Source organism: Pholcus phalangioides, unplaced genomic scaffold (genome assembly GCF_987345545.1).
Source record: "Pholcus phalangioides strain wild (caught in Gottingen) unplaced genomic scaffold, Ppha-v1.0 ptg000015l_1, whole genome shotgun sequence".
Lineage (NCBI taxonomy): Eukaryota > Metazoa > Arthropoda > Arachnida > Araneae > Pholcidae > Pholcus > Pholcus phalangioides.
This window is the reverse complement of record NW_028301608.1, coordinates 115291720-115302963: the sequence shown is the minus strand read 5'-3', so window position 1 is coordinate 115302963 and position 11244 is coordinate 115291720. Positions and strand designations below refer to the sequence as shown.

General features: G+C 32.1%; 1 protein-coding gene across 1 annotated transcript in view; it reads right to left on the bottom strand.

Annotated features, from left to right (window-relative positions):
- Window positions 1-698: 698 nt before the first annotated feature.
- The window catches only part of REPTOR (repressed by TOR), a 53151-nt gene continuing 42605 nt past the window's right edge, over window positions 699-11244 (bottom strand). The window contains exon 6 of the mRNA XM_089245219.1: window positions 699-8246. Coding sequence (XP_089101345.1) covers window positions 8149-8246 — 98 coding nt within the window. The 3' untranslated portion in view covers window positions 699-8148. The remainder of the gene's footprint in view (window positions 8247-11244) is intronic.

Sequence of the window (11244 nt, the reverse complement as noted above, 5' to 3'; positions counted from 1 at the left end):
TACCGTACCTGTGAGCTATAGGTATAAGTAGGGGTGGATCCGGGTGCAGTTTACGTAGTTATAGGAGCAGATTTAGCTGCCATCTTTTTTTTCACCTGACGAATTTATCTTGATCTTAAGGGCGCCTTAATGAGAGGGAGGAGTGCGCATTCTGACAACAACGACAAGTTCTTATGACTGCGGAACTTCTTATCAAGTTCCGCAGAGGAATATGGACGAGGTGTATGAATGGTTTAGTAGTACAGTTCTTATAACGGTTCTTATTGCCGGAGTGGGAGGGGGGGGGGTAATCATTTGTTGCTGAATTCCAATTTATTCCTTTACATTATCGAATTAGTTTCGAAATTGATTTTCCGAACTTTTAAACACTTTTCGTCCTATGTGTTCAGATAATCGAGGTTCTACTGTACTATAAACACGCCACATGCCAGATACAAAAATTTCTTTTTGTTAGCCAGCTAAGCACATACAGAATTGAAGTTATATGAGGAAAATAAATCAAAAATACTCTAACAAGGCTTCTCTATTCGAGCTGCTCCTTAAAGTCTCACAACCAAGTGGTAAGTGTATGGGTCTTCTACTTTTTAAGTCAGAATTCGAATCCTGGTTTGGGCATGGATGTGTTTGTAGCTCTAACAATTTTAATTTTTTTCAAAACAATGTTGATCAAACACAAAATAAATTGACACACATTTTTGTTTATTCAACCATAGCTTTATTACACACCAACGGCGCTAGATCCAATTGAGCAATAGCAATTGTACTTTTGATAACAAAAAGTAACAATTTTCACAGAAGTAACAAAATAACTCGTCAGAACAATATTCGGTGACAAACAAGTATATACACAATCCCTGTTTCATATGTGAATTGGATAAAGAAAAAAATTCACTTATATGAACGTTCCCTATGATAAGTTTCTTTTAGTATCAATGGTTATTAAAAATAAGCCAAAGTTTACCCGTTTCCTTTTCTTACACTTTTGCTTCTGATAAAAAATTAACAATTTAATTTATTAATAACAAGTATAAATGTAAATTGCACTGTTTATAAATTATTCCTGTATATATTTGTGTTGAAAAAATTTTAAATAAAAATCTTAACAATCTTATAACTTTCAACAATTTTATTCAGACAAAAATTAAAACAATGTGATTGAAATTTTGAAAAAATTTGAATTTGAACAAAGACTATGATTCAGAAAGTTTACAAAATCAGAAAAAGTTTAAAAGAAGTTGTACAAAAAATTGACACATTTTTAAGACAAGTAAAATTTTAATTGGTCGACGCGTTTCAGGACCTCGTGGTCAGAAATCACACAAATGAGTCGTGGATGGGTGATGTTTATGTCTGGTCGTCCGGAAAGTTCATATTTGTATTTGCTGAGGAAGAGTAGTCTTTGGATGCGAATTGGGGTGCCATCTGTTGCAAAGTGTTAAAAATTCTAGCTTGACTGAGGTTAATAAAGCCTGTCCAAGCTGACGAAATAGGTAACGTGTTCCTTCCATCATTAACGAGGAAATCCTGGCAAGTTCTGATGAAGTATTTCTGGAGAAAATTCAGTTTGGAATTATGTGTTGCTTTTTTTTTAAAAAACAGACGCTTTCTCAAAATCAAAGTTATGTGAAAGTTTCCACAGTGTTGGGCAATAGCCGAACTATTTGTCTGTCCCTTTTCAATATGCTTTCGGTGTTCAAGAACTCAAATATTCAGATTTCTCCTAGTTTGGCCAATATACCCTTTTTCGCAATTCTCGCATGGGATGAAGAATTGGGGGAAAAAAAGGTAAATTGGCCAAACTAGGAGAAATTCGAATTCTCGAACACCGAAAGTATGTTGAGAAAGGACAGACAAATAGTTCGACTATTGCCCAACACTGTTGGCAACTTTCACATAATTTTGATTTTGAGAAAGCGTCTGTTTTTAAAAAAGCAACACATGATTCTGAACTGAATTTTCTCGAGGGATACTTCATCAGAACTTGCCAGGATTTCCTTGTTAATGATGGAAGGAACACGCCACCTATTTCATCAGCTTGGACAGGCTTTATCAACCTCAGTCAAGACAGAATTTTCAACACTTTGCAACAGATGGCGCCCCAATTCGCATCCAAAGACTACTCTGCCTCAGCAAATACAAAGGTGAACTCTCCGGATGACCATACATAAACATCACCCCTCCACGACTCATTTCTGTGATTTCTGACCACGAAGGATGGCTCTCCACTGTAGAGCCAAAACACGTCGACTAATTAAAATTTTATGTCTTAAAAACATATCAATTTTTTGTATAAATTAAAACCAGGAAAAGTTCTAATTTTTGTGATAATAAAAAGAATTTACCAACAATTTATCACTTAAATATATTATTGAGGAATAGCATCATCGATATCTTTATTTTGTGGACCTAGCCATACATATTTGCAACGTTAATATATTTGACAATTCTTAACATTCATAAGTAATTTATAATATGTAAAAATCAATCAAGTGTTAAAAATAATATTTTTTACACATTATACTGAATTATCAGGCAATTAAAAAGAAATATTTTACACATTTTCAAATACATTTAACACTGCACTAAATTCTATCATAAGCACTTTTTAAGTGGATGCATATTATATATCCTTAATATATTTATTTAAGCATACACACAAATATGTATGTATACAATAATGCAAGATGATCAGGTCGCTGGACATACATCTAAGAAGTTAATAAAGAGCATATATATAATTTATACAATGAGTGCATCTAAATTTCTCTGTCTATGAACACTAAAATCAAAACTGTTCAAATAAAATTAGTACAGAAACAAAACACACACAGCAAATTATCAAATCGTTGAAATTCAAGCACTGATATAATTTGATTTATAATACAGTGGACTCCCACTTGATAGAATCACATTTGATTCTTTGATTCACAGATGAATTTTGATTAAAGATTGTAAATTCTGTGTTAATGCCTGCTATAAAGTGTGGTTTTATTTCTGCATCATATTCCTTTAGATCCAATTTTCTTTACAATGCTCAAATATTTATGTGAACACATCTGAAGAGTTAAAGTGCACATTGCACCAAAAAAGACACAGCTGCATTATTGAAAAAGTTACAGTCATGAGCCCAAAATACAGAATACTACTACTTAACCACACATGCACTTCATACGTATTTCTATGCAGAATTTCTAATGAATTGGTATATGCTGAAACGTGATGTGTATGTATGCGTGGTCCTAATGTGTTATGTGTGTTTTGTGTTCTGGTGATGCTGCCATCTCACTTCCATACTTTTTTTTAATAAAAAGGGCAAATGCTTGAATTTTCATGTTATGCAAATATCATGTTGAAGGTTTGCCGGCTCTGTGTAGAGAAAATGACAGACTGGAAGTCTATTTATTTATGTTGTTGTTTTCTGCATTTTTACTATAGCTACACACCACTGATAAAATGTGAGAGAAGGCAAATTCAATTAACTATCTAAAATTCATACCAGAAAACAGGTTCACAATTTAATTCAAAGAGTTTAGTGGGTAAAAATATGGAAACAAAATTTTTAAATGATTTTAAGCAAGCAGAAGCAATAATTTTATAAACTAAATTTGTATTAATTCGGTTTCAGGTTTTTTATAAATGTGCACAATAAATAGCTGATTTCACTAATCAGTGATTCTATTGAGAAACATCTAATTGCATTCTATCCTTTTGCCTCATAGAAAATTTTATAGAATCAAAACCTTCAACATCAACATTATTTTTATTTAATATCAAAATCAAATGAACTTCAATCAAAAGATGAACATTTTCAATAATTTTATGAACAAGTTTTTTTTCTCCGTACATGAAAGCCATAGATTTGCTGATGTGATAAAGAATTTACTAATTTTTTGGTTTATACATGTTTTTGCACAGTGTGTTTCAAAAGTTTTTTCATTAATACATTAAAGTAAAGAACAATTTCACTTTTTTTTACATATATGCTCATCACATGTGATAAACATATTGCTTTGAAGAAACTTTCACATTTGAAGTTTTTAATATGTAGTGAATTACAGGAACTGCAATAGACCAGAATTATAAGTAATAAGGAAAAGAAAGTATTAAATACCCATATGTGGATTTAAAATATAAAATTAATTTGAAGTCGTCTTTGAAGAGAACTGATGTTTCTTCCTTTTTAATGAGTAAAGTTGATCACTATGCTCAGATTTAAATCCTAATGAATCGCAAAGAAACAAAGCTGTTGAGAATCTACTTCAGACTATACATCCTGGTTTAATTATAATTAGAGCTTGAGAGTGTAAAATAAACATTCGTCTTAGGATGCATAAAATGGCTACAATGAAATAAAATTAATCAAAGAAAATGAAACTGTGCATTAAAAATAACATTAGATACTGTGTCTCACCTTCAAACAGGTTCATCTCTGTTCCTTTTATTATTATTTCACTCAGATATTTTATTCATTGTGTCACATATCCAAAACATTATATAGTTTTTAAATGATCATGACACCTATTAAGAGTCTTTGTCCAGCATTAATAGTCATTCAGAATGTGAGGTCAATGTATTGAAGCAAATATTGCGGTAATCAATGAAAACTTTTATAAATCAACAACTTTGCTAATGTATCTAAATGCACGAGTTCAACAATCTTGTTAGTTTATGACACAGTCACAGGCTATCTTGGAACAGCCTGAATATTTTTCAAATGAAACATACACACATACCGGTAATACTTTGCAAAGTACCAGTTATATATTTTTGATTATTTAGTAATCAAACGCCAAACTACAAAAACTTTTGAAACACCCTGCTTTTAAAATTTCGAATAGAATTCAAGATTAAAAAAACGAAAATCAACAATATTTGAATGACTAGTACTATATACACTTTGCAAGAAAAAAAAAAAAAAATCTATTTACAGCCAACGGTCTGAAGTGATTGCTAAGATTAATTTTTTTCCTCTTATCAATAGTTTTCATTATTACATACAATATTACACTGAATAGTAAGCCACATTTTGTATGATATGAAAAAAGCATATATTCCCCTTTTTTTTCACATATTCCTGCAAGTTTAACAGTGCTGTTAAAAAAATTGCTCTATTTATATGTACATATTTTTTCAATTAATTTGGATGTACAAGCTTGATAAATATTGATTTTTATCAGAATTGTTTTAACTACAATTTATACATAAATGATATAATTTCCTGAAATACAATAAACTACTTGACTACATAACAATTTTTAGAAGAGGTAGTGAACTATATATATACATACATACACAGAGAATATATAGACTTATATACAATATTTTAACAACTCTGTCAGAAAATAATTCTCGCTCTGTAAATATACATTAACCATCACATTACTCTCACTTTTCAGAAATGAAGATATCAAAAGATATATATTTATTTATTCCTTTAATTTGAAAGCACTGGGTTCATTTTTGGAAAAGTTCGTTGCACATTAACTACAACACAATGAATTAACAAATAATTGAAAATAAAGAGTATTTTTGATGTTAAGCTACGCTTTGCTTTTTTTAGACGTTTTCTTTCATCACCCATATTCAATGTTGATTCATCACACGTTTTCACAATTTGTACTATGGGTTTAACTCCATGACCTTGAGGGAAGGGGGTTTAAAAATATTTTCTATACAGCATACTTTCTCTTAAAAAAGGTTTTTCTCCACTTTCACTCTAATTTAGTGCACGCTTTATTCACAAATACTGTGGCAAAAATCTGGAGGCAAATTAGACCAACATCATTAATGCAGTCGAACCTGTGGAGGATATCTTTGAGATTGTAAAAAAATATCTGCTTAAGCAATTTATCCACTTATCTGTCATGCAAAATACAGTGAAACTGCTTCATTACATTCTTACTGTATTACAAAATTATGAATGAATAGAATTTACTCATCATCATCTACATCAATGATTCTCAACCTTTGGAAGTACATGCCCTGGTTAATTTATTCTTGTGATATGAAAGCCTGATCCTTTACACAACTAATGGGAAATAAATGGAGCGAGGGGACTAAAACATATAATCACTAATAGCCCAGTTTGGCTAATGTTAAAACCTGGTAATGGGCCATGACCCGGCAGTTGAGAAACAATGATCTTTATCTTTTGTGCAAACAGATGGACAAGAAAACTGATAGAAAAATTCAATGAACACTTAGGGAGTGCTATTTACATCATGTTTGAAGATTCTGAGCTGAAAATAACAATCAGTTTTGCAGTTTATCCCATAAATAAGCACTATTTACCTATCCCATTTCATTTTCTATCAATGTATGGAAACTGGATGAGACTAGGAAAAAGTATTCAACTAACTGGTTGATCCTCTTACCTGGTATCCAGAGGTCCGACTGAATGGGGAAAAAAAACATTGATATACATAAGGCTATATTATTCTCAGATATTCTGGCACTTAGGATAAAATTTCAACATGAATGAAAAGTAGTTTTAGGCTGAGATAAGTAAGTAGAATTTCTGACAAAGTTCGGCACGGAGTCATGATAGCCATCATGATAAACATTATCACAGACAAAATCTTATATACAGCTGAACCCTGCTACAGTGAGCATGACTTATAACGAACTTACGGACATAAAAAATGATTTTTTGGTCCTGTCTGGTAGGATGTTCTCTTATTAGATTGGATGAACCTAATGTTCAATCCCTTGAAGTTCCCTATAACAGGGTTTGACTGTACTGGTATAAAATCTTCACACACATTCATTTTTCAAAGATTTTTTAAGACTTTCCTAAGAGAAGTTTTAGTTTAGTTTTGCTGCAAGAAAGCAGCTTTATGTAAAAGAAATGTTGTTGTAGACTGACTAGAGACAATGAAATCATAACGTTTCTTAACTGAAATTTGTGACCAATGCTATCACAGGGGGTGATAACACAGACTTATATACCCTTGATATATACATTTTCTCAGATTACAAGTATCGTTTGTGGACTACAATAACTCAAAACTACTCTGAGAGATCTTACAGGCTATAGAAATACCTTAGTAGTAGTTCCTCAATGAGGTTTAATATCCGGCATCAAAATTATTCCTTTTATCAATGAAAAGTATACAAAACCGTACTGATGACTAATTCAGCTCAAAGATTTCTGCACTAAAGTTTTGTTGAACTAGTCCTTGAAATCCATGGACAGAGAAAGTGCATCAGCTTTCGATACAAGTTGATTCCACTCTAAAACTATTGTTTCAGGCTGGTTGTCTATTGGAAGGTATTACGAGCGATTAAAAGTTGTGTGTGTGCAGTAGACTACTATAGCAGTCTTGAGCATAAATACAATTCATTATTGCTTGTAATAGCTTTCAGTGGATGACCAGCCTTAATTGTAAGAAAATAAATTTTAATTAATATTGTTCAAATGATATAGGATGGTAGAAATCTCAATTTTTAAACCAATAATTGGCAAAAATCAATTATCTTCATTTATATTATAAATTAATGTCAAAAAGAGGTTCTGTGAGGGAAAATAAACCTGTAGCCCACTCACAGTGGATTACAGATAAGAATTGGACATTCTTATTTACAACATACTGAGGGTAAAGTTTCTCTTGAACTGTTATCTATAAATGTAATTCTGAAAATACATTTCTGTAAAATCAACCCCCATCGAACCTTCCTTTTTTTAATTCTTTTTAATTGTTTACTTCCTTTCTAAAAAAAAATAAAAGAACTTTCTTCATATTTATATCTTTCGGACAGATTTTTTGTCACATCAATATGACAGAGATAAATATAAATGCAATTAAAAAAAAAGTGAGAGCACGACCCCACTCCGTTCTAAAATAAAAAAGGCATAGAATATATATATGATCAGTGATAAAAACACAAAAAAAGGCCTGCTCAAAAGAAAAAAAACTAGATAAAATAACATGAGGAATATGAAATCTGCCTTGGGATCTTTTTAAATATACAGACATAAACACACACATGAAAAAAAAAAAATCCCCAAACATGTAACTACAAATGTTGCGGTTTAAATACGGGCAAGTCCTAAATTATATATATATAGCAGAAGTGAATTGATAAACTCGATACCAATATAATAAACAAGTTTGACATCCATGTCCAGGGAAAATTATCGAAATAGAATTACAGTTTTCCCAGACCACCATCAGGTTCTCCTTTAGCTACTTTCTCAAGTATTTCATTAACAAATTCTGTAGTGTTGCCAGCAACTTTTTTTGGTTCTGAAATGAACAGAAGAGGGAAATTGTATAGTTTTCTTTAGATACATATTGTTCACCAGTAATATAAATATTTAATATACAAAGCATGGATAAAACAATTTTCCTTATAAACGTGTCTCCTAGAAGCTGAAATAATTGAGGCATGCATATAGAACTGCACATACAGTAATATCCCAATTTATGCTAGTTATTTGTTCCAAAATTAACATCATAAGTAAGAAAAAGACTCAAGTTGAGGTGAATTTTTCCACTGATAAATGCCCCTTTCTTTTTAGGAAGAAGAGGGGAAAAGGAAGATAAATACAGAATACTCTCACTAATTCAGCGCGTATTAGACCAGGGTGTGTCGGATTACTGGAAGTCAATTGAAAAAGCCCATTTAAATAATATAAACTTCTGTGCAAAGACATGAAATGACATTTTTGTTGCATTCTGTGACAACATAAATGCAAAATGACTTAAATTTAAGAGGAGATATAAGTCGGTATTACAGTACACTTTATTTGATGTTTGTGCTCAACAATCATGTCAGAGCCATTAAGAAAAGCATTAACTGTTAAAATAACTGTGAAAAAAATAGCAATGAGTTTCGATGACAACTCCACATGACAGTATTAAACTGACAAACAAAAGCTTTATTAAGAGATTACCTATGTCAGCTCTTTGTGAAGACTACATCTTGAGAGAGAGAGAATGTAATATTACATGATAGATATTGTAGGCATTTTTGAAGCATGAAATAGCAATAAGAGTAAGAATAACTACCAATTTACACAGTAAAGTACTGATAAGCAAAGGTGAACGAGACAGAGCCCATCTTGGATTGCCCGAAAAATAATAGAAAATAACTTTTTAAGAGGTGTGGGGGGGGGGGGGTGAAGGTACCTACTCCTCCGTTTTCCCCTCAGTTTAACAGCTTAATTCATTATTCATTACACAACCACCAAGACCCATGGACTCTGCATAAGAGAGGCTAATGAGAACTCGAGCCCTGGGGATGATATGTTATTTTTTTACACTATAAATTTACTATAGAGGACTGTGAAAAATTCTGGCATAGGAATCCGCCAGAGACTCTCTCAATGGATTAAGAATTCCTTTAAACTGGAATTACTTGCATTCATAGAGAAAACGAAACAAAATAAAAAGTTTCCTTGGTGAAAATGAGAAGTTTCGAAAAGCAATTTAAAAAAATCAGCATCTTAGATTATCCGGAACCTCGAATAATAGAGACTCTATGGTAAATGGCTTCTTTCAAGCCAGGAAGAGTTTAAGGATTTTCCTTGTATATGGGCGATTTACAAAACCAGAAATCCATTTTGATGTTACCACGGTCCCTCACATCCTTAAATTACTGGGTCTATTAGCTGATATTTGACAGGCCCAGAGATATAACAATTGCAATACATTTTAGCTTCTTTTTTTTGCTGCAGCAGAACTTTAATTCCTTTCCCAACATAAACTCACCATGTCACTTTACACTGCTTTAATAAATAAAGAAAAGTTCTTTTTATTAGGGCTGGTGAGATTTATTGATTAATTGGGTCGGTTAATCAACCAAATGTTGATTGATCACAGTTAAAAATTTTAGTTGAGTTAATTGGCATGATCAAACTGATGAAGATTCGAGAAAAAGTGTAATATTTGACTTGATTTGTTTAAAAAAACCGATCAGATGTCTTCAATTATGTATCTATGTATAACATTTTGGATAGCTGACCATATTTAAAAATATTTGAATCAATATTACTTTGTTTGTATAGTGGGTACATTGTAACAACTCCTCCACAATGAAGAAGGTCCTGGATGTCTATCCCTAAAGCTCGTGAGTTTTGCTAAGCAGATTACCTTTGACAACCAAACACACCCCGCTTCCCATCTCATTGAGATATCGAAGCGTTCCCGGAGGATGGGTGTGTCTGAAATTTTATTAAATATCTTCAGAATAATAAATAAAAATATTACATATGCACAAATGCCAACTTTTGAAAATGAAAATTCTGGAGATTTTCACGCAAACCCGTATTTTATGCTAAAACCACTCCCTAATAAATACGAAAGGGATTTTTCAAATAAAATAGGGATTTTCCACACATAAAAGTTAAAGCGTTGGGGAATATAATCCCCATGCAAAAAACAAGTGAAATTGGAGGTCAAAACTTCAAACTTTAGATCTAAAAAAATAAATAAATATTGTGTTCAATCAGAAACGCAGTGAACAAACATTCTGCGCGAATGACCCCAAAATCATCGGAAGACGAAGGGAAAAAAGAGTCAATTTTTAAAGAACACTGACTTTTTGTGACACTTGCTTGATGTTTTTTTTTTCATTTCACACGAATGATGATGGCAGTCTTTCCATGACCGATGTTTATGTCCGTAACACAACTTGTACAAAAAGGAAAAGTCAGCCCTTTTCCGGAACGTTTGATGAAAGGAAATTCATCGGAATAAGTATCTTTAAAATTGATTAAATATGTTTTTGCTCATCAGTATTCATGTTTTGTTATATCGCATGTACGTAACTTCAACAAAAGAAATTTTGACCATATGCGCGTCACTATAATCTTCAATAATTATCCAGGACTATTGGCTGCCAAGCTATTTCCCTGCACGATAAGGCAAACAACTTTCTTGTTACCATCAGAGGAATTTCCCCATTTACAACGTTTGATGTCATTTCGAAAGGAGAAAGAAAAGAGCCTTCATGCTCCACAAGAAATTCCTTAGGGATTGTTTTTATAAGCGGGGATTCTTTTAAATGAAGTAAAGAATTTTTAGGGACAATTAGGGATTTTTTGTGATTTTTGTAAAAATTCGGGAGATTTAAGAACTTTTCGGGAGGTCGAGGGATGAAGCTAAAATTCGCAAGATTCCCGGAAAATTCGGGAGACTTGGCAGCTATGCATATAAATTCACATATAATCAATGTTCGTCAATGGGCATATCATAATATATGGATAAGAAGATTACCGCAAAAGGTTAATCTATTTCCTTT